At 38.6% G+C, this 24,417-nt stretch overlaps 2 protein-coding genes across 6 annotated transcripts; one reads left to right on the top strand and one right to left on the bottom strand.

Moving 5' to 3' along the window:
• Positions 1-899: 899 nt before the first annotated feature.
• LOC112052233 (pre-mRNA-splicing factor CWC25 homolog) lies at positions 900-4,631 on the top strand. The gene is made up of 4 exons (XM_024091238.2): positions 900-1,139; positions 1,287-1,499; positions 2,040-2,330; positions 3,148-4,631. Exons 1-4 carry the CDS (start codon positions 1,122-1,124, stop codon positions 4,564-4,566), a joined length of 1,941 nt encoding a protein of 646 aa, XP_023947006.2. The 5' UTR covers positions 900-1,121; the 3' UTR covers positions 4,567-4,631.
• On the bottom strand, positions 4,628-24,167 carry LOC112052231 (E3 ubiquitin-protein ligase lubel). 5 transcript variants are annotated; one of them, XM_052891124.1, is made up of 21 exons: positions 23,926-24,167; positions 18,683-18,872; positions 17,896-18,044; positions 16,172-16,258; positions 15,290-15,625; positions 14,411-14,714; positions 13,502-13,972; positions 12,912-13,432; positions 12,700-12,831; positions 12,443-12,631; positions 11,907-12,263; positions 11,678-11,801; positions 9,148-11,594; positions 8,870-9,067; positions 8,564-8,791; positions 8,309-8,449; positions 7,686-7,837; positions 6,865-7,060; positions 6,630-6,772; positions 5,941-6,109; positions 4,628-4,876 (listed from the first exon to the last, which is right to left on the bottom strand). In XM_052891124.1, the coding sequence occupies exons 2-21, from the start codon at positions 18,870-18,872 to the stop codon at positions 4,847-4,849; spliced, it is 6,564 nt and encodes a 2,187-aa protein (XP_052747084.1). In that variant the 5' UTR covers positions 23,926-24,167; the 3' UTR covers positions 4,628-4,846. The 5 variants fall into 5 exon arrangements, with proteins under 5 accessions (XP_052747084.1, XP_052747085.1, XP_052747086.1 ...); XM_052891125.1 differs by having other exon boundaries at positions 13,502-13,969; XM_052891126.1 differs by lacking the exon at positions 5,941-6,109 and adding an exon at positions 5,751-5,913 and having other exon boundaries at positions 23,926-24,166.
• Positions 24,168-24,417: the final 250 nt, after the last annotated feature.

The following is a 24,417-nucleotide window of genomic DNA, read 5'->3' as shown; positions in this document are numbered from 1 at the left end:
AAAAACACTTTATTCCAATATATGTGGATTTCAGCGAAGCGACTAATCGTAAAGAAAAATATTCGCATATCTGCAGCAGACGCAGGAAAACTTAATGTGGAGTCATTCGCGAGCATAACTGCCTCAGACTGGAAAACAATGACTGACCATGTCATGAATGTGGAGGATAAGTATAGAGAAAGAGACAATGTCATATTAAAAGAATTTATAATCTATGTTGGAAGACAAATTAAGAAAACAAACAAGAAAACAGACAAATCAATAAAGTTTAAAATTTAACATATGATAAAAGTGTCAAGACTAATATTCGCGTTACACTTCAGGGATACCACACTCTGATTTTTTGAATTTGCCGCACTTTCTAATTCTCATCTTTCAATTGCCAGACCCTTTTATTTCCATACAATGTATTTTTTATTAGCAGGTATCTCAGACCTAAAATAAAAATTCATTTGTAATTGGTTTGAGGCAGGTTTAATAAATAATATACTTATTATACTCTTTGATAAAACCCATAGATTTACGAGTCGGTACAGAGTATATAAAACTATAGATCTTTATCTTTTTAGCCGTTTGTGGTTTACTCCTTACAACCTTTCACACCTATCTTACAACATAGGTGTCAAAGATAAAACTCCAACTCATAGATACCATAGATAAAAGATAAAACTTAGAATGAAAGGATTTATATTTATTTTCTGTTTATGCTTTACGCTGTGGTCGTGGAGGAAGTAATTAAAAAAAAATAGATTTTGCCTCTTTGGCCATAATGGTTTGAAGTCCTAAGGGCTCAAAGGGTTTAGAATACAGAGCTGTACATGCAGTATTTTGAAAAAAAGTTGACGTTACAATTTGACATTGACGTTAGTGTTACTGTCACTAAGTAATCTATGACTGTGTCTGTCACTGTCAAACTCAAAACTTGCTCGACCTCGAAATCGAAAACCGAAAAGAGCTTGGAGTTGGATTCGAAGGTATTTTCCAAGATTTATAAGAGGTTATTGAAGAATCAAAAGTGGTGTTTATGTTTATAGAGGCTTATATTAGTGTCAAAAACACAAATAGTGCAAACCTGAATCAAGAATCAGTCAGTTGCTATTGGAATGTACTAACTACTAAACATGGGTGGTGGAGACTTGGTAAGCATCTATTTATTATTATTATATATTCTAGTTTTGTATTTCATAAGTGGTTCCTGTAATATGCATCTTTCTACTGCAATTCTAATATTAAATTATTTCATCAATAAGTAATGGTATTATTAAATAATGTCTTGATTCGTACAGAATACGAAGAAAGCTTGGCATCCAAGTACATTGAAAAATCAAGAGCGAGTATGGAAGGCAGAACAGGCTGCAGCGGAGGAGCAGAAACGGATACTGGAGTTGCAAAGAGAGCGGGCTCAGGAAAGAGACCGGGAGGATTTGAACAAGTTGGCAAGACAAAACTCTGATGCTGCTGCTGGGACCAGTGATAATCGACTGTCTTGGATGTATGATGTGAGTACCTCACTAGCACACACACAGGTTCTATCTTCAACATCAGCCTGTGTCTGTCCACTGCTGGACATAGGCCTTTCCTAGAGCGTGACACCACACACGACCCTCTGCCTTCCTCATCCAGCCACTTACCACTGCCTTCTTGAGGTTGTCAGATCATCTGGCTGGAGGGCGTCCTTCACTGCACTTACTGGTACATGGTCCTATCCTAATACAGTGAAACTCTATATAACAAACCTAAAGGAACTGATCATATTAATGCATTATTGAGAGTTGTCCTTAAATGGAATGAAGAAATATGAGTAAACTTTTTCATCAATACAACTAGCCATGTTTACAATTTGTAAGCAGCTAACAATATGATAACATATTAAGTTCATAACTTCTACTTAGTAGTCATGCTCATGTGCAATCCCAATTTGTAAACAAAAGAACAAGTTCCTTAAAAAGTTACTGGAATTATTAATCTTACTTAATTCCAGTAACCTAAATAAACTTGGGTGTCAGTTAATTAAGATGTTTTACTCTCTGTTTTTACAGCAAAAACCAGACAAAAGAGCACAACAAGAAGATTATCTGCTGGGTAAAGTCATAGACAAAAATTATGACAATGCTGGTAAAACAGAACAAAATGAGATACCAGCCATTTCTCGCAGAGTTGTAGGTTCCAGTATGATTACATCAGGAGGTGATACACAAGTGGATCTGACGAGGAAGCTCCGAGAAGATCCTTTGCTGTTAGTCAAGGAAAGAGAGAGGGCTGCACGAGCTGCTTTATTGAACAATCCTGTTCAGAGAAAGAAACTTACTGAACTATTAAGAAAAGAACAGGTTAGTCAATGAAAACTACATAATTATGTAAAGTATTCCATCAATCTGAAATGCCTTATGAACTTGTAAATCTCAATTACCTAATAACAGTTTTTTTAATTGTATATACATTATGAGTATGCTAATAGTAAAGCAATTTTGTAAAAGTAACAGGGTATCTGCGATCATTACTTTTGGAGCTACAGGGAGAGCTTAGGGTAGGGCTAGGGTAGGGGTAGGCGTAAGTCAAAGCGAAGCTTGACTGAGTCTGCTATTGTATCATAAAAACCAATATATTCAAACATAGTCATCATCCCCATTGCATAAATTATATTTATTTTTATTCCTAAGTCAATCTAAGGCAGTATACACAGATTTCTGCATACAATTTATTAAAACTTGACTGATTTCTAGTATTAGTAGTGTCTTTGTGACTGAACTTGTAGGGAAAAGTACAACTGCCATGCTTATATCTGCTTTAAAGTGGTATTACTGTTTTACCGCCTAAAGAATATGGTAGTTGGTAAAATCACACAGGCTTATTAACAGACAGACATTGGGGCTTGACAGGCACATAGTATGTATAATTCAATGCAGTCTTCTTATAGGCCTTCTATTTAACATCAGGTAGTTGATCAGATATTTCCAATAACTATTGCTGTAAAAAAAACATTTATAATTGCTTAGAGATCTGAAACTTCAAAAGTTATTTATTAGAAAAACCATGTTTTTTGTTTTTCTATTTTTCCATATACGCCATTGCAACACATGCAGTGAATTTATTTAATTTATCTTATTAATTTTCGAAACATTTGTTATTGTAACATTTTTATTTCAGGAGCAAAAAAATAAAAAGAAATCTGAAAAGAAATCAAAAAAGAAAAAGTCAGATCTTGATGATTTGTTGGCAGCAAAGTTAAGTGCTTTAGGTGGTGAGAAAGGTATGAATATTGCAAAATTACTTGAATCTTCTAATGAGTCTTCATCAGATAGCTGTTCAGAAGAAGAGAAATCCAAGAAGAAAAAGAAAAAAAAGAAAAGCAAATCTAAAAAACATAGACGAGATGATTCAAACTCACCAGTTAGAAGTAAAAAATCAAAAAAATCCAAGCTGCCAAATAAGAATCAAGATGATGATAGTGAAACTGAAGTTGAAAATCCCAAGGAATCTCAAAGAATAAAAACAAAATCCAATACAGATAAATATGACAGTGATGATAATCGTGTTTCTAAAAAAAAGAACAAGAGAAATTATGGTCATAACAGTAATAGCACTGAAAGACAGCACAAACATTATAGTGAATCTAAACCCGATTGGAATGAAATTAAACATCACGGACGCGGCGATACGAGCCCTGATCTAAAAGAAAGAAGTAATGTAAGATATAGAGAATCATACCCAGATCGAAAAGAAAGAAACCAACAAAGGATTATTAGTGAATCTAGTCCTGATAGAAAAGGAAGAAAGCAACAAAGACATAGTGAATCAAGTCCAGATCGAAAACAAAAAAAACAAGAAAAACGTTATAATGAATCAAGCCCTAATCGAAAAAAAGGGAAAAAACAAAGGCATTCTAGTGATTCAAGTCCTGATCGAAAAGAAAGAAAACAACAAAAGCATTTTAGAGAATCAAGCCCTGATCGGAAAGAAAGAAAGCATCCAAGACATAATGGGTCTAGTCCTGATCGAGAACGAAATCAACAAAGGCATTATAGAGAATCAAGCCCTGATTGGAAAGTAAGAAAGGAACGAAGACATGATAGTTCTAGTCCTGATCAACAAGAGATAAATGAACATGAAAGGTATTACAGAGAGTCAAGTGGTGATCGAAAAGAAAGAAAGGAACAAATACATTATGAAAGATATTATAAAGAACCTAATCCTGATGGTAATGAAGGAAGGCCACAAGAACATAGACAACTGAGCAGTGACCGGACAATTGCAAGACAAAATTCAGAAATTCGTAAAAAAGAAGGATATAGACAAGAAAATAGACGACCAGGACTTAGTGAAGAGGAGAAAGCTGCCAAGTTAGCAGAAATGGCTGCAGCAGGCGCAGAACGAGAGATTCAGAGAGGCAGACGAGTAGCTGCACAGTTGGCAGAAAACGCTAGTGCAGAAAGTTCCGTACCGCGTCATTCATCTAGAAACGAAGCCCGCGTGTTACCAGATTCACTTGAAAGTAGAATCCATTCAAATAGACATTATATTCAACGCGATAAGAGGCACATGAATGAACATTTCGCAAGGCGATAAAATGTAAATACTCAATGTATTTATTTACTTAATATAAGGGAAGTAAAATAAAAAAATTAAATATTTTTATATGTTTAATTTTTCATCATACATTTTACATTATGTTAATAAATAAATATTTGAATAATTGGCATTAAACGAATACACAAATGCTACTTAATTACTCATATTATAGCGATTTACAAAAATAGATATTTGTTGGCATATTTTGTTAACTGATGTGTGGCACACAATAAATCAATGGGAAAAATACACGGAGTTCTCGAAGTATTTTAAATATTCAGTCAAGTGGAATCTTCTCTTTCACAATCTGTAAAAAAGACGAAATTATTAGACTTTTTTTGTATTGTCATGCAAGAATTTATTATTTCCGATTATTAATGTTCTCGCATAGTTGAATTTGTCTTTCGATGAAGGCCTAAGATACGCGTCACCGCCACAAGATATCTCTTGAAGACAAAAATACGACCGGGACGAAAGATACGGCGATATTTTTTTATATAATAAAATATCTTTCATAAGGTTGGGTGTACTCTTCTATAATTAGATTCTCAAGTCGGTTATGGACCTGAGAATGCATAAGTTCAATCATTCACAAGTCGAGGTTACACAATTGATCAATTTCTTAATGATAAAAATACTTGGTGGAAGGTGGAAAACTCTTGTCGTTTCATACCTAATTATGTACTGCTTTTCTATAAAATGTTATTCAAAAGATTTTAACTACACCTAATTGTTCTAAGGTTATTAATCAATTGTCATAAATTTAGGAACAAGTTAATTAAAATTAATATTACTATTAAGTGTGAAATGAGTAGTGATATCAACAAATAAATTTTGTTTGTTGATAAACATCCTACATCGAGTAAGGTAGTAAGGTAGGCCTAGTTTGGACTTCTTTAGTATTTTAGTCGAGTACGAACGGCTTTTGGGCGATAAATTCAAAAATTGTTCGACCTTCGCATCTCGCAACTTCAGTCCCGTCGTGACCACGATCTATGGAACTGGGTCGAAATACCGACATTTAAAAACTTGTCGTTTTATCGTGGTATGTACCTGTTTCAATAATATTCATAATGAACAACCACGAAATAAGTTTAAAATCATTTGTTCGTACTTGACTAAAATACTAACGTAGTCTGTACGGCCTGTTAGATCCAGTATTTCCAACCCAAGAACAATACCTCTGCACACATTCCAGCGTATATGGGGTCAGTGTCCCACGGGCCGCGCTCGGGCAGGGGTAGCGCGCGGCGGCGCAGCTCGGCCACGAGCTCGCTGACCTCCATGATGGGGATGGGGTCGAGCGAGCGCGCCAAGCCCGCTAAGTACTCCACGTAGTGGGTCCTGTAACAACAGAGCCCGTAAACACACCTCGATGAGGCCCCGTCTGTAGAGGCCATCTAGCGAGCCGTAGGGGCGCGGCGGCGGCCGTAACGCAGCGCGCCGCACGAGCGTCTCTAAGTCGTCCACCGCGAGGATCGGCAACGGGTCTACCTGCCGCCCTCGCACCAGCCGACTCAAATACTCCAAGTAATGGTTCCTGTAAAAACATGCCGCACTGACCACCGCCCGAACCTTCCATGTTCCCAATACATGCTTGGAATATAACTATACTAGCATCTTCCCTCGGAAGTTGAAGTAGTGGATATGATTTAGGATATTGCGGATTTACCTATATACCTCTACCTCTACACTTCTTATTAAAAGCGTCGGTGCACTAATTAATTGAACAATTTGCTCCCTCGTAACCCTCGTAACTTTAATTTTAAGTTTTCGAATAATTATTATCACCATTATCTGAAGTTTAAAATTATTACCTGACGTTTCGAAAGTAAACCAAGCCTATTTGAAATAAATGAATTTTGAGTTTTTTTTGCTCAGTCATGAAGCGAACTATTCGCATGTATTTATGGATGCGTTAATTTTGAAAATTTTCAGAATTCTTTCTATTCTTTTATTTAAATTCAGCTAAGTCCACTTCAAATGAAATTCCGGAACGAAAGCTAACTACTTAGTTAGGCCATACTACATTACTAGCCCATAGTTTTTAAAATACTTACTTGCAAAGACCTGCCTGATTTTGTTGCACTTCGCTACCACAGACGGTGTCTAAAAGGCCAGCAGGAGTTTCGCGTTGCAGCTGGATTGGGCAACGACCAGTGGAACCTTCGGCTGCTTCCGTTTCATACGTTACATTGTTCATCTGAGAAAATATTATTTAATCTGTTTACTAATGGTTCATTTTATAGCTTAGGTTACTCCTTGATGTAGCTTTATATTGGTGACAACATTTACCTGCAGTAGTGTCTGCAATTCATGAGGTTCCTTGTCTCGTAGATAAAACAAGCAGTTGCGAGGATGGTGCGCGTGCAAGCCCAGTCTCGAGCAGTACTCGCTCAGCCCGCAGCGGGCGCCCATCATGAATGGCTTCCCGCATCCGTAGCAGAATTCATACTTGCATTGCGAGCATGTGAAGTGCATGCAACCTCCTCTGTAAGAATTACCAATCATTTCAATTATTATCTATCTAATTTAATGGCTAACTGCAGGGTCAAGCCTCTTTTATTTTAGGGGAGGGAATGTTTAGATCTACTACGTTGATCCAATGTGGGTTAGGTTTGCGAGCTACCTTGTATTCAATCTTCGATTTCGGTTCTATAAATTTATTCTTTATCTTGTACACCGACTCTTAAATCTATGTTTTTTATTGTGTGTTTATAATAAGTAGTAAGTATGCAGGCATTTGTTTGTATACATTTTTTAAGCTTACGAACTAAAATCCGAGAGGTGGGGTCTTTCGTCTGTTGTAGTTGTCATATTAATTCGCTACTTTTAGGGTTTTTGCTCTATTGAATTTGAAGGACGAGGTTTTTTCATGTTAAAGATAAAGAAATTAGTAATATTTTATATTAGCGCCCGTGACTTTGTCCGCCAAGAATTTAGTTTTTCAAAATTCTTGGGGATGGATTTTTCCGGGATGAAAAGTAGTCTATGTGTTTATACAGAGCAAAATCTATCTCCATCTCATAGTGTGAGTGTGATTAGTGTGAGTTTGATGTGATGAGAAGTGTGATGTGATGTGATGTGATTAGTGTGATGTGTAGTGTATACAATACCTGGATAAAGAATATTTAAAGTGGCATCTGGGGCAATCCAGGCCATTCTCTCGTAAATGCTGTTGCACAGCTGCGACGGAGCGCTCCTGGTCGTTGTCCTCTAGCCATAGCGCATACTGCTCGCATGTCATGTCCTCGTGATTTGTGCTCCACTGTATAGAGTCAAATTAAAATCAGGTTAGTTTAAGTAATCTGCATATTACCGCTTTAAGACAGTCATCAGGTTATTAATTTTAATCGTTGATAGATGTTTTTACAAAGTCCTTCATCATGATCAACTCACTATTCGGCTCAATGCTGAGCTCGTCCAGTTCCCCAGGCTAGCTCAATGCGGATTGGCAAACTTCACACACGCAGTGAATTCTCTGGCAAGCAGGTTTCCTCACGATGTTTTTCCTTCACCGTTTGAGACACGTGATATTTAAATTACTTAAAATGCACACAACTGAAAAGTTGGAGGTGCATGCCCCGGATCGGATTCGAACCCACACCCTCCGGAATTGGAGGCAGAGATCATATCCACTGGGCTATTTGTGATGTGTGTTTGTAGTTCTCAAATTTCAGTGACGTCATGTACGATTGTATGTGTTATATTGTGATCCACTATACATAATTCTACTTACGGGTCTCCTACAACTGGCGCAGGTAACCGATTTGCATTCTGGGCAGCGTAATTTTTTATGTTTCGGATGGACGAAAAATCCAGAAGAGCATTCCACGCACCAACGGAAATTAGGATCTCTCGCAAGAGTCCTATCACGCAGCTGAAAAGTAAATAATAATATGCGTTAGCAAAGTCACAAAATTACAGTAGACCAAAAAATATCTAATTTGGGAAAATATTTGGAGCTGGATTGCCAGAACCAAAAGAAAAATACCTTTCTTTGAAAGAGTTCATGAGTTTCTGTTTCCAGTAATGTTTTTAATAAAATGTCCATATGAGCAAAGTAGTCAAGCCAGTCATCTTCAGGCAGATCTTCTAATTCAGGCTCTTTACAGTATGGGCAAACACAGTCGACGATGCTTCTTTCCGAAATCTGCACCGTGAAATAATGGCGAGCACATTCACGACAACATCTGTGCGTACAGCGCAACATTGAAACCATCTGCAAATAAAAACATATTGCATAATGTATCATGACCATCATAACACTTTGAGACCTTTATATGCATAATACGAGTACCTCGTGTTCTGGAAATTTAGAAGCACAGAGCTCACAGTCTTGTTGCAAATATGCTTGAGCTGATTCAAGATCAACACATTCTAAAGCAGCTAAAAGTGCAGACGGTGTGTCGGTTCCTTGTAATATTAGTTTCACCGCAAGCTGGGCCTGTTCCCAATTCTCTGTGGCCCCTTCTGCCAGGAGCATTCGAGCTTGTCTCTGTGATAATTAAAAAGTTCGTTAATTTTAGCTATGGGTAAATAGCTCAATAATACCATTTGTTTTACGATATTTCTTACCTCTGGAGAACCTTCAGGTAATCGAACTAGAGCTAAATCGATTAGCTGTCCGGAAACTTGGCGCATCGTTATAGGCTGTGGTGGTGATGGTAACAAAGTATTAGACTCATTCTCTGTATATATTTGGATATTAAGATCTTCTCCGTCACTTTCGGTCCATTCATCTTCTGTTCGACATGTCTCACGAAAAAAGTTATTACTTTTTTCTTTTACAAAATGTGGTTTTGGTGGTGATAATTGATTTGATGTTTGAACGGGAGGAGGTGGTGCTTGCTTCTTTTTAGTTAACGTTGAAGTGGAAGCTTTGACTTCTATCAATTTTGGGTCAGTAATTTGTACGACTGGCGTCTCTATCGTAGTTTTTGTTGATTTGGTTGATTTGCTATTAAAAAGTTTAGTTTGCAACTGCTTTACAAACCCACTTTGTATTTGTCCAAAACGAGTTTTTGGTGGGTTCGGTGCAGGATATTGTTTTAAACTAGCTCTACGAACGGGTACTTTGGATGCTATTACTTTTGTAACATTTTTATCTATTTTTTGTTTACCATTGTGTATATTTTTTACAAGCTTCGGAATATTTGATTTGTTTATATTAGACGGAGGAGTTATTTTTTTTAACTTAATTTTTTCAGTGCCCTCCGTATTTGAAGGGTTATGTTGAATCGTAAGTGTAGGAATAGAGTCATCGTTGTCTTGTTCATTACTATTTGTTAAGTTGTTAAGATTTAATATAATGTCACCTTGTGCCTCGTTTTGTTCATCTTCTTTATCAGTCGTTTCATCGTCAGAGTGGACTTTTAAAGCATTGTCCTCTATTATGTTACCTGCAGCAATAGTTTTAGATAAAACTTCCTGAATAAAGCCTGCCTCATTTTGTTCTAATGTATTCATAGCTGGACTATCGTTATAGTCAATTGGTTGTTGGTCGACAACGTTATTTAATTTAATACTTATGGTATTTTCCACTGTAGCTTCTTCTAAAGAATCTTCAAAGTTTTCTACATTAGCAGTAAGAAGTTTATGTTGATTTTCAGTAATCAATAATTTTATTGGAGAATTGGGTCTAAATATTAATGTACTTATATCTTCCTTTACGTAGGTATTAGCACGTTTTGCCTCAGGCAAATCAATAATATTGGCTTGCTCGACATTAATGTTCAATGATGAATATTTTTTTATAGATGGTGTTTGACGTGGAGATTCTTGGTTATCCTTACTAAGTTGTTCATATATTTCATCAAAATTATTAACTGCTGCAAATAAATTGTTATTTACATCCTGGCTACGTTTAGTTATAGACGGTTCTTTAGGTTCATTTATTTCAACTGTTAAAGTAAGCTCTTGCTGTAAACTTTTTGCAATAGAATTTAATAATTGTATATTTGAATCTTGAAAATCCTCTATTTCATTTTCTACGTGATCCATAGCTTCTTCAAAATTCTCATTGTCTTCAGAACTTGTTCTATTGACAGATATTCGATTGTCACTGTGCTCAGGTACAATTTCCTCACCACTACAAGTGACTTGTTTCTCATCAGATGTCAGATCTTCCGATTCATCTTCACTACTGCTATAACTGGATTCTTTTTCAGATGATAAGTGCGACTCATTGGAACTATCACCTGCTTCACTTTGTGTGCTACTTTTTCCTTGTAAAGAATGAATATCTGAATGGATTTCTTTTTTCATTTGTTGTATTAATCTTTGTGTATTATCAACTATATCGTTAAGATTTTTAGGTTCGTATTTTTCTCTAGATTCAATATTTAGTGCTTGTTTAGTTGAATTACTGTCATGGTTTTTTTTAAAACTTCCTGTGTTTTTATTTTGTGTGTCGTCTTTATTGTTAAGTTTATCCATCTCATTTTTCGTTAAATTGTCATGATTAATAACATTTTGAATAGGTTGTTTATTAACTGGCATTTTTTTATGTTTAGTGATTTGTAAATCGTCCGTTGTAGATGATTCATAAGAAATAACATTACTAACAGGCAAAACATCTTTAGTTTTAGTATTTCGTTTGGATTTCGTTTTTGTGTCTATTTTATTATTTTCATTTAAATTTGGTAGGGGGCTTAATCTCGTTAGTGCATTATATGCATCAATAAAATCATTCTCAGACTGGATGAACTCAGTTAAATTGTGACTATCAGTCTGTCTATTATTTTGTGCCTCTTTATTTTGCTCTGATTGTAAAAGAGTGTTGCCTAACAAACCCTTTAAAAGCAATTTTTCATCAATCTGTGGTATGCCTGCCTGGATTAGAAGAGATTTCAATTTCTCTGCTATATCTTCGCTGTCGTTATTAGTTGCATTTGTGTGTTGTTTTTTTATAGTATGCTCAAATTCATAATCATTTTTGTTTTGTATATCTAACGGTAAATACATCCAGTCATCATCTTGAAATTTGTTTGTAGTTACTTCGAATTCATCTGAACTGTCGTTTGCTGAAATGTAAACGTGAATGTTATGATGATATGGCGACTTTTTATTATGTAATGTTATTGTTTTTTGGGATGCTTTAGATTACCGCGAGTGCGGTGTGAGCGGCTCAATGAAGTAGCTGGAGGTACTGCGTCATCGTCAGCTCCCGTTGGTGGACCCCAAACATGACCGCGCAGTCTACCCTCTTCGCCGACACTGATTACTTCTGCCTAAAAATATTCGTTCTTAATAAAGTTAAGTAGTTTACGGTGAGAAAATAAACAAAACCTCTTTAATATCAAGCATAGAACAGCTTATATTATTTAAGTTTTTACCTGCCTGCGTGATCTCTCGACACACTCGTTGACAGCGGGCCACATTGCACCTCTGTGTCGGGCCAAGGCCGCACGCGCCTCGAGCTCGCTTACATTAACACCCGGCGCTAACCTAGCTGCGGCCGCTCGGACACCTGCGCAAAGGCTAGGCCATCGTTCGCTCAACCATGCTAAAGGTGCCACTGGATTTTGTGCCAACGCTGCGTGTACTTCAGCAGCACTGAATCCCAATCTCTCGGCGTCGCTCATCAAGCGTGCCAGTTCTAAACCTCTTTCTGCCTCCCGTCTCGATCCCGCACCAGCAAGAGCTTCGAGAGATATTGCTCGGTTATTAGGTAAAAGTTCTGGTGATGGGGCCTGCAATATGGAAACCTAAGTTGGAATTGAGCTATACAATTTAGTTTGGTTTTGTTTGGAGCTCTTATCTGAGCTGTGTAATGTATTACATGAATTTAATGTAAATCTTTCTTACGATTATTATTTAGATAATCGTCAAATTAGTAATTGTCATCTATTATTATGGTTATATTCCTTACTTCTGAACCGTACATGCTGGAGCGGCGCACGGCACGATTGCGACGAAGGTCGAGGTGAGAAGCTCGTCGCGTCAGACGGGAAGAATCTCTTCGTCGTTCGCTCTCACTCCATTCGGCGCTGGGGCTACTGTCGCGAGGCTCTCGCCATTCCCATCTCCCACCACTTGTGCGGACACTACGCTCACTCTCCTAAAAAATATTGATGATTGGAATTGTTGTTTCGTGTTTTTTTTATTATCGTCTAACAGTCCACTTACACGTGTATCGCTCGACAGAGAGAGTCTGCTGTGTGATCTTTCCCGTCGGTTCTCATCTCGCAGACGACGTCGTGGCCGCGAAGTTCGTGATACCGATTGTGCACGGTCCCAGTTATTTGGTACTTCATAAGTCTGAAAGTTATAAAGAGTCTTAATATGACACTGAAAATGTTAAGTTACCTATGGTGGATACGTGAAAATATTAATCTTACTTGTGTAGAAATGCTTTGTGGTGGTGGAGAAGTTCCTGTATTGGTTCGACTTGATCTGGACGAAGGCCGATCAATTTCTCGAGGTGGCGAGTTTCCAACGGACTTTTTTTGAAAATTTGGAGACACATTTCGAATGGATGCGACTACTCGCAATGGGCTATCGCGAGGTGGTGAAGGGCCGACCGACACGCTGTGCTTAGGTAAGGACTCACGTAGAGGTGTTTCACTTTTTGGAAGGGACCGTAATTCGACTCGATCCTGAATTGATTGAACCGTTGCAGCATTTGTTGATGTGGATACTGCTTGCTGTTTACGTGAAAGTTCCTTGGGCGGTGACGGACCGACTGCTATATCGTGACGCACTCGAATTTGTGTAGACCGTTCATTACTTTGTTCTCTTGTAGGGGTAGCCAATCGACTTGGAGATTTAAGCACGGGCTTTTCTTCACGAGGTGGTGATGGTCCACACCCAGTAGAAATACGTTCTTTTGAAGATCTCACTCCTTTATTAGTTTTATCATCTGTAAGAATATTCATGTTCAGGTTAGAAAGTTTAATAAATTAAATAAACCAATAAGTTAATGCCTTACCATTCTTTTTCCGACGATCATCTATTAAATTACTAGTAGGTGAAGGAGAAGATTTGGTGGATTCTGTTACTTTGAGCCTTGTAATACCATTGTTTACTGCGTCGGTTGAAATTATTTTAGCTTTGATGGTCGGTGTGCGACAGCAAACCGCACATACCCTCACTCCAGGTTCATTAACAAATGTGCAGTGCTCGCATTGCCAAGATGAGTTGGGCGGCGGAGGGGCAGGACCGAGAGAGCTGTCTTCGTCTATATCTTTTACATTTTTGGCGTTCATCGATGGTCTTTCACTTTCTTTGGTATCACTCTCAATTTCACTCTCGGAATCGGCGTCGCTTGACGGTAAAGGTGGTGGGGACGGTGTTCGATGTCTCGATCGTCGGGAAGCTCGCGATCTAACACTCATAGCAGGAGACACGGCGCGAGATCCCGCTCGTGAGGCTGCTCGGGACACTGCTCTACTTTCGACTGCTGAGGAAAATATCTTGATTAATTCACGAGAAAAACAATCTATATTAGCACAAGAGTCAGCTTACAATGATTATAGTACAGTGACCAACACCTACTCATCATCATCCTTCATCATATCAGCCGATGGATGTCCACTGATTGATTGATGCCGCATCCAGCGAATCCTCGCTTGATGTCGTCAGTCAACCTGGTGAAAGGCCGACCGACACTGCGCTTTCTAGTGCGGGGTTGCCATTACAGCACCTTGGGACAACGCTCTTCGAACTATGTGCCTCGACCATTGCCACTTAAGCTTCGCGACTAATTTCTGATTCGATCAAGCACAGATAATCCGAGCATAACTCGTTCCATCGCCTTTTGTGTGACTTGGAGGCCCGTAGTTTACAGTTATATCATCTAAGAACAATGCTATAATTTTATAGATAAAAGAGTGCTTACCTCTTCGATAAGGTTGAGGAGTTTGTGGCACATGAGCGTGTGGATGTGGGAACATCTGTGGACTGTGGGCCGGATGTGGAACACAACAAGTCTGTGGCCAAGGACTCTGCCCGACCCACGGGTGGTCCAAGTTGGCGCAGCTGCCGTATCGCCAGGGATTGGGAGCGCAGTGCGCACAGCCTGGGCACCCCGTCGGCCCACCGCCCAGATCCATGACCGATGTTCCCCGGCGTAAGGGTCGACCCCAGTTCTGGGTAGAAAGGTTCTCTTGCGCTTCCCACTGCTCTAAAGGTGGAGTTTGCACCTGGTATTATAAACGTTAAATGTTACAAATGTATCTATAATATAATTTATGTATCAACCATTCAGACATTAAAATAAGATATTATATTTCAATATTATAAGATTAAAGCTTTAAATACGTAACCGTAACCTAAGTTATAGTTTTAATAACCTCGCTACTGATACATGTTGGGAGGAGGGTGGTTTATCAAAAGTTGTCACTAACCTGCTGTTTTTTACTGTTGCATAATTAATAATTACACAACGTATCAGCCACAATGTCCTACAAATTGCGAGGTACATTATCTCGTTCCGCTGCTCAGAAATTTTTATAAGTAACTCAGTTAGCTACCAGAATCAAGAATTTTCGTAAATAAAAAAGTTGATCGTCTCATCGAAATGAAACTACTCACGAAAAATTAACTTGATAGTAATCAGTTGTACAAAATGTTCTACGGATCCCTGACTATTATTTGTAAAAAGCAACTTACGACTACTAACAGCGGTTTAAGAACAATAATAAAATAATAATTATATGTTTACCTCATACATGATCATGATATATACTATTTTTAGTTACAATACAACTGACTATACCTCAAAACTTACATTCGGAGGCACATTAAAGCCCGGCAGAGAGCCACGTGGTCGATTCCACGACGAGAAATGTCCCAAAGTGTTGGATTGGTCATGACTTGCAACAGGTGTATTCATATGATGCACAGCATTTGGCAAGTACGGCATACTACCCATTTGTGACGTCATAGTTGGAACGCTCGGCCGCTGGTGTTGCATTTGCGGGCGTTGGGAGACAAAGTGGTTAGTATTAGTTATTGTGCTTTGCTTGGGTATTCCCATCATTGGGTTGATAGTAGCACTGCGTCGGTCAATAGCTGGAGGAAGAGGGCTCGCATTCAGCCTATCGCCGCCTATCTGGAAAATAAATCAATACATATAAATACAATTTAAGTATCTGTCTGTGATTAAGATTTCTGTGTATGTTCAAGTGCTTCTAGTTATTTACACAATACTAAAACATAATCAAGCTTTTTAAAAATTTAATGAATTTGGAGAACAACACGATCAGAGAACGGGGAGTTGATCGATCGTCAAGGAATTCCTTAACCCTACATCCTGTAGTCACAAGTTCAGGACTCTCCACGGAGTTTTTCTCTTTACCACGCGATGGACCCGGCACCCGCACGGTGAATCCATGGAATATTCGTCTCTAGTCTGACTGTTTGTCCGGCCCAGTCTTTGGAATCGTTGAATTTAAATGGGACTTTCACTGCCAGTGAATCACTGGTAGATCTGATCCCGATAAAATCCATGGTACCCGCGGGATTTGGTCACGGGAGCCGCAAACATTATGAGTACTTTGGAAACATCATGAAGTTCTATAAAAGCGGTGGAAGGTACAGGTAGGTAGTTTTATAAAACGTCATGTGCCTATGCATGAGTTCACCATAGGTAGTTCACCTTATGTCTGCGCGGCGGTGGAACAGGAGGTGCAGCCTTCGGTGGCAGCGGTGGACGTTCATCGCGAAGCTGCGCGTGTGATAATGCCTGTATTGAAGCAGAACAACATTAATTTAATATCATCCACATGCCTTTCTGACCGAGAGTTACATATTTGTTGCTTTTGCCATGGAGACTCTTGGGCCATGGAGTCGCACTGCCAAAAATTTTTTCAAATTAGATATTTCACCGCGGCTAGTTGCCTCGACTGGATCAACATGGCTGTCCAACGCAGCTAAATGCAGTCAGTATTTTTGCTACCATTCCCCGTGGCCAAGATTTGTAGTTATTATTATAAGTTACACGTAGCGTATAAGTTTCCTATTGGTTGCATTCTTTTTCAAAATGTTGCTGATGGAATAACTATTAGTAGATGTATGTAAATCATTAACCTGATCACTGAACACATTTAGACACTGTGTCACGGAATACATATGTACAAGTGTGTTATTGTTAGGTTTGTGGAGTTTCTGTGAAGCGAAAGACTGCCGTTCGCATTGCAAAGTGAACTGATAAAGGCATCTTGCGTTCATTCATAAAGGTCAATGTGCGCATGTGAAGTGCCAAGTAAAAATAATTCAGATAGGTAAACCTACCTAGTACTTTTATTGGCGCAAGTGTATGTCTGTACTATTTTGTCTATAGTTATTTACTATTAGGTACGATACTTTGTTTACATCATAAAATACCAAACTAGGAGCGGGACTGAAGCCAATATTTTGACGTTGATCGTCGCACGCGGACAGTGACTAATTGCTGTCCCCGTGGTGCTCTTTGTGCAATTACTTTCTAATGTGGATAAAAACAAATAGGTTTGTACTTACCTACGTTCGTATGTAGGAATGTATATGTATAGTACGAGTATGTCTTAGCAATCTAATACTAATAATTTAATTAATGTGGTGTTGTAGAGGGTAATCTCTCGATCTACCGAGATCGGACCGATTTTAAAAATTCTTTTACTACTAGAAAGAATGACGAAATTCTATCATTCACGAGGGTACGACGCCTGTGGCGTGGCATAGTGGAGCGTGGTGGTTTTTTCTTCATAAAAGGTGACTACACCATGCTGATGAATTACAGATACAGACCCATCTCGCTGTTAAGCCATGTTTACAAATTGTTCTCGAGAGTCATTACGAATCATCTCGCTCGTAGGTTCGACGACTTCCAACCTCCCGAACAAGCCGGATTCCGAAAAGGCTTTAGTACCATAGACCACATCCATACGCTGCGGCAGGTTACACAGAAGATTCAAGATTATAACCAGCCACTTTGCTCAGCGTTTGTGGAATAAGAGAAAGCCTTCGATTCTGTAGAAATTTGGTCTGCGCTAAGGTCATCGCAGAGATGCCGCCGCCGCCACACAGAGCAGAGAGTTGTTGTGGTGTTCTCACCTGTCGCTGATGGTTCCGTCGCTTGGGGTGTCGGTGGTACATGTCGTCGCAGGAGGCGCACAGCGCGCGCCGCCCGCACTCGGTGCAGCGCACGCGCGCGCCGCCGCCGCCGCACAGAGCAGAGAGTTGTTGTGGTGTTCTCACCTGTCGCTGATGGTTCCGTCGCTTGGGGTGTCGGTGGTACATGTCGTCGCAGGAGGCGCACAGCGCGCGCTGCCCGCACTCGGTGCAGCGCACGCGCGCGCCGCCGCCGCCGCACAGAGCAGAGAGTTGTTGTGGTGTTCTCACCTGTCGCTGATGGTTCCGTCGCTTGGGGTGTCGGTGGTACATGTCGTCACAGGAGGCGCACAGCGCGCGCCGCCCGCACTCGGTGCAGCGCACGCGCGCGCCGCCGCCGCCGCACAGGCCGCAAGAAGCTTCTGCGTCAATTGGGTGACCTGCGGCGAATGATCCGTTTTATTTTACGTCTCTCATGTCTAAACAGTCATCAGCTTATGTTTACTGCAGGACGCAAACCTTCGTCCTCTTACACACGGGTCCTCTTTCAAGGTTCGTGCTGTACAAAACAGGTCGTCAGCTTATGACGATCTCTATGGATGATGACCAGCTTTAGGTGCTCTCAAAAGCATGGGTATGGGTGTAGATTTTCCAACTTCAGAATATACCTACAACTCAAAATTTCTTAGAAGAAAGAAAACCCAACATATTAAACATGACTCAGGACTGGACCAGAGAAGATTGAGTTAGCTTTCCTATTGGATTCAGCAAAAAACGAGTGTGTAGGCGCGATTCGGTAGAGTTTGTCATGTGGATGGGAAAAGTGCAAAGATAAAACAGTTTTTCTCCACTGTTCAAAAAGCGATTTTATTATATTTTGTTTAAAACGGGAAAATTTAAAGGCGGTCGCAAAGGCGGTCTGAATAGGTACTGCAATCTCCCAAATAAGATAACATTCTTGTATGGTATGAGAGAAGTGCGGTTTAAATATTTTTAACTGATTTTAAAAAGGAGGAAGGTCTATGGCTGTGTGCAGTTTTAGCGGGTATTTACTAGTGGGTACCTAATTTATGATCACCTGTAGGCGGTCGCGGCGGAGGCGGCGGCGGTGGCTGAAGCTTCGCATTGACGTATTGTTCCGAGGGGAACTCCACCACCTCGTAGTCCGGCTCTGGCTTCGCCATGGGCGCTCGGTGCAGTGTGGAGCGGAGCATCGTGGGCGTGCTGGGCACCGCCGAGCGCGGGTCGCGACCACGGTTCTTTAACATCTGCGGAATCAAAATGAGATTAGTCTTACTAGTATTCTGCCCAACAAGCATCGTTAATCTGACACCATTATCAGTATCGGTGTGGGAAATAAAAAAATCCAATGTCCCTCGGAGACCGACATATTTGATTTAGTAGTACATCACCAGTGGCGTGCACAAGGCTTTTAACTAGGGTAAGCACTGTAAAATTGTAAAATTCTGTGGCCTAACATAGGTTTGTATTGAGTCCATAGGGTAGGTAGTGCATTTATGCATTTGTGAAGTGCATGCTACTGTACGTCACATATCTAGATATCTATGGATAACAATTTACGTTTTAGAAAAGCTAACAGTGCCAGACTTCGTGACCCTTAGCCAAAGACCTTCAAGTTTCTTAAGTTTGTAACGGTTTGTTTCCGGAAAAACCGCGTCGGAAATTAGTTCTCATAATATACTTAAGAAAACATGGACAATTTTTTATTTATACTTGGATTATTGAGGGTTGGACCTTTGCTTTGCTTTCACAGCTACCATGGGTTGAGGGCATATCTATCAGCGTATAAAGTGACGATATCTCTCACAATAAGTACAGACATTTAAGGCATTCGAAAGCTTTGCTGTGCTTTTTAAAAAGAATTTCTTGAAATTAATAAAGCTCTTTGAAATTATTAGAAAAAGTTAAACCAAAAAAAAAAAATGCATAATTTCATTATCTAGATATTAAAAATGCACGTATAGGCCCGGATTGTTGCCAAACCGTTCGTAATAAAGCTCGTTCGTCGAAACGACATGAATGTAGGGTGTTGATATAAATAAACAATGCAACGATGTCGACGACTCGACACTAAAATTGCGTGCTACACAGAACAGTGACCTGAAAACTAGATCAAATAGCCAACACCCAAAGCTCGCAAGATTTGTGGAACAATGAGTCTTTGACTGAATCACAAAAATAAATTGAAATAACACCACTTCACCACACAAAGCCCTCATTTACTTTATACCATGCTTTAACTATCGACCCCCCACCAGGTGGACTGACGCAAGCAAGTCGCAGGGATTCGCTGGATAAAGAGACGGCTCAGAATCGTGACGTTTGGATCCTTACAAAAGGCATATGTCCTGCAGTAGATGACCATCGACTGATATGATGATGATGATGATGATGATGATGATGATGATGATGATGATGATGATGATCAATTACTACATTTTATATAGGTACGTAATATTGTGACATAGGTTACTTTTATGCACGTCTGTTTGTCTTTAAATTAAAGTTATTGGGGTTCCAATATTTTTCATTCATGATAATGTTTCGATATTTTGTACCCTGAGGGCCTTAGAGCTTATCGAAGGATTGTTTAGTATAGCGATTTTGGACGTTTAAGTTGAACAGGATATCTGGTCTATTCACTATCATATAGTATAGTAGTAAGCACGAGATGACATTTGTTACATAGAATCTCAATTTCGTATAAGTCAACTAGCATACGTCAAAGATAGGAATAACCTGCAGGTCAAATAATATTTTGTCAAGAAATTTTATAGCCTTAATACTGAATTTGATATGAACTTCTTTTCATCTATTAAACAGATATGTAAAGATTGTATTCTAGCAAAGTCTACTGCTTAGTCAGAGATGTACATTCCTCGTTTTCAGCCCGTTTCACTGGCGATGTAAATACCACACAATATGTGTATCTACTGCTGGTGTATAGTGATTGAAACACTAACAAGCTGCAGAGAATTTGTGTAATGGGGTCAGAGAATAGCAGGAACTATGTCAAAGCACGCTTCGAGTGGGTAAGGCGCCGACGAAAATAGTTTCAGTATCCAACGATTTGGCGTTTCAGTGTCACAATATCAATATCTTTTTTTTTTTTACTATATAAAAATAAGTCGGGTTTTCCTTCCTGACGCTATAACTCCAGAACGCACGAACCAATTTCTACGGTTTTGCATTCGTTGGAAAGGTCTCGGGCTCCGTGAGGTTTATAGCAAAGAAAAATCAGGAAAAGGTAGGGTAGGGGTAGGGTAAGGGTAGGGTAGGGTAGGAGTAGGGTAAGGGTAGGGGTAGGGGTAGGGTAGGGGTAGGGTAGGGGTAGGGTGGAGTAGGGGTGGGGTAGGGGTAGGGTAGGGGTAGGGTAGGGGTAGGGTAGGGGTAGGGTAGGGGTAGGGTAGGGGTACTTGAAAGTTTACATCGAGTTTCACGCGGACGAAGTCGCGGGCGTCCGCTAGTCTTTTATAAAAATATAGCCTATTGTAACGTCTTCAGGCCAGTTATCCCTCATATAGGGGAGGGGATACGGAGTTACCCACCACTCAATACAGGTTGAAAGTTTTAGGGTGACAATATTTTTGAAGAAGGGTTTTTCGCGGGTATCTTATGTATGTAATATTCTTTATTAAGTACCTCTGATCTTCCAAACCACTGAATGGATTTACGTAATTAAGATATCGTTGATTCGTCTTAATAACCCAAATATTCTTAGATAGGTGAAGTTAAAAGAAAACCAACACGACGACTGTAAGACGCTGTGGACTCGAGGTAAAAAAAAATCAAATATTGCGATATGGGTATCAAATTGAAGCTCATCAAGAGGATTTCAGGGTGCTCGAGAGTATTTCCCAAAACTTCAAGGTGTTGACGAGTCAACTTATAGGAGCCGAACTTTATAACTAATATTGTTTTAACTAAAAAATAAAACCCTTTTATGGTTTCATACATAGTAATTAGCACTCTGAATATTAATTGCTGTACAAAATATGCTAGGCGGATGACTAGGTGCGAGCAGGATAGGCAATATTTTTATTTTATTAATTATTTACTTGTGATCCATTGACGATCATTATCAGATGTTAATAGTAACGATCGGGACCGACCACACGGGGTGTAACGTCACCAAATTCCCATCTCCGATCGGATGATAAACCATTAATATCTGATATTGGTCGTTACCAATGATAATTTTATACTAAGTATAGATAGGTTACGTCTCTACAAAATCACCGCATAAAGTGGAATAATAGACTATAACACTGATCGCACACATGCACAATTTTGTCTTTAATTCCAATATATATTTATGTTATATATATAGTTTTTACTCAACTTGACATTGTAGACGATCTTTAGGTATTATTACTTTTAATAACTTTCGTTGTTGACCACAAATAACATTGAGTAGACTATTTTCCTCTTTTGAGCGCCTCATTTTTCATGCGCTAGTAACAAATCTAACAGTATTTAACATCATTGGTGGTTACAGATTTAAACATTCTATCATTTTAAATCACCTTCTTTTAGGAGAGTGCTACAGTGCTATAAAGTGTGCTTTGTAAGTGACGATGCAATCTAAAATGAAATTGTGCTTAATCGCTTTACAGTAGGTACTTTTTTGATGGATTAAGGGTGGTAACTAACTGCGACCGAAGACAGGCTAGACTAGACCAAATTAGAATATATAAACCCGAGCACCGAAGATTTTTATACTAACAATCAAGACAAATACCGACTTTATATTAGGGAGTCTTTCCATAATAATAGAATAACCCTTCTTGCAGTCGGGTAAAAACGCCAACATCATCGGATTGGCATAATGGAAGTGGCTAAAAACTAACTTGATCAAGTCAACTTTCAAATAAACAGACCCATCATGCGGTCCGTTTGTTTAAAAGCTACGTACTCGGCATATATTTAGTCTTAAGTACATGTCATTGATGTTATTGTAACGCCATAACACACCTCTTTATTACGTTGGTTGGTTGGTACGTAAAATTCAGCTTTCTAGTTTGTACAGACTCTGAGTTATCTTACTAACAGCTTTATCTTTTAATTATTATTATTATTAGTAGATATGCAATTTTCGAGTACCGATTACAATTTTTAAGTAGGTACGGACGGATATATTGTGTCTAATAATTTACATTAAGTATTTAATGCTTAATTCTTCTTAAATTTGTATGTATTACTTTTAATTGTACATACAATAACTACGAATAATTTTCATTAAGTATTTAATACATAATTCTTCCCAAATTTGTATGTATTCGTTTTGATGGTACTTACAATAACTATGATTAATTTTCATTAAGTATTTAATGCTTAATTCTTCCCAAATTTATATGTATTAGTTTTAATAGTACTTAAAATAACTACGATTAATTTTTATTAAGTATTTAATGCTTAATTCTTTTCAAAGTATGTATTAGTTTTAGTGGTACCTACAATAACTCCGAATAATTTTCATTTAATTATTTAATACTTAATTCTTCCCAAATTTGTATGTAGTAGTTTTAATGGTACTTCCAATAACTACGATTAATTTTCATTAAGTATTTAATGCTTAATTCTTCCCAAATTTGTATGTATTAGTTTTAATGGTACTTACAATAACTACGATTAATTTTCATTAAGTATTCAATGCTTAATTCTTCCCAAATTTATATGTATTAGTTTTAATAGTACTTAAAATAACTACGATTAATTTTTATTAAGTATTTAATGCTTAATTATTTTCGAATTTGTATGTATTAGTTTTAATGGTACTTACAATAACTACGATTAATTTTCATTAAGTATTCAATGCTTAATTCTTCCCAAATTTATATGTATTAGTTTTAATAGTACTTACAATAACTACGAATATTTTTCATTAAGAATTTAATGCTTAATTCTTCCCAAATGTGTATGTATTACTTTTAATGGTACCTACAATAATTACGATTTATTTTCATTAAGTATTTAATGCTTAATTGTTCCCAAATTTGTATGTATTACTTTTAATAGTACCTACAATAAGTACGAATAATTTTGTATTTATTAGTTTTACTAGTAGAATATAATTTAACGCAAACAAAAAGCGGCTGCCGCCGGGACGGGCGGGGCGGGCGAGCTCTCGCCGACCCATTTATTCCGCCTCTCATATCCCAAAATATCGAAAGCATTTACATACTTACCACATCGTTATATGCAACGACGTTACAAAACCTCAAGTACGCTATAAACCAATTAATAACTATCATTACATATAAATATTAAGTGTGAATAAAAATGAGAAAGAATACTTGCTTTTATTTCTAAATCCTTATTCTTTGACACTTTAAACTTTATCTATAACACTTTGTGTAACATTAAATACGATTAATGTATGCGGCATATCTCTTAACTCATAATTTTAGTAGATTATGGTTCTGTTGGCGATTCCTGAACACTGCACTCGCGATTGTGGGCTACTAGACGCGCGCTCGCGACAGGCGCCCCGAGATCTGCTAATCTTGCGCCCTATCCGGATGAAATTGACAGCGAGAAGACGCGTGCGCCGCCATCGCCTCTATTTCTGTCCGCGTTGCCCTGTTTCTACTAAAATTACTACGCGACGCTATTTCCGCACTCATTCTCTGTGCCAGCCGACCACCTTGCGAATAAGAGTCCTAGAGGTCGACGTCTTTATATATTTTCTTAATTTCCCATTTTTTTTTCCAAGAACTAGATTTTTAGGACAGTTATTTGAGCTTTTACCTCCATTTTCAATAAATCGGAACGTCGGAAATAATTCGTTAA

This window comes from Bicyclus anynana, chromosome 3, assembly GCF_947172395.1.
Source record: "Bicyclus anynana chromosome 3, ilBicAnyn1.1, whole genome shotgun sequence".
NCBI lineage: Eukaryota > Metazoa > Arthropoda > Insecta > Lepidoptera > Nymphalidae > Bicyclus > Bicyclus anynana.
Note: the sequence above shows the minus strand (reverse complement) of the source record. Positions and strands in the feature narration are given on the sequence as shown.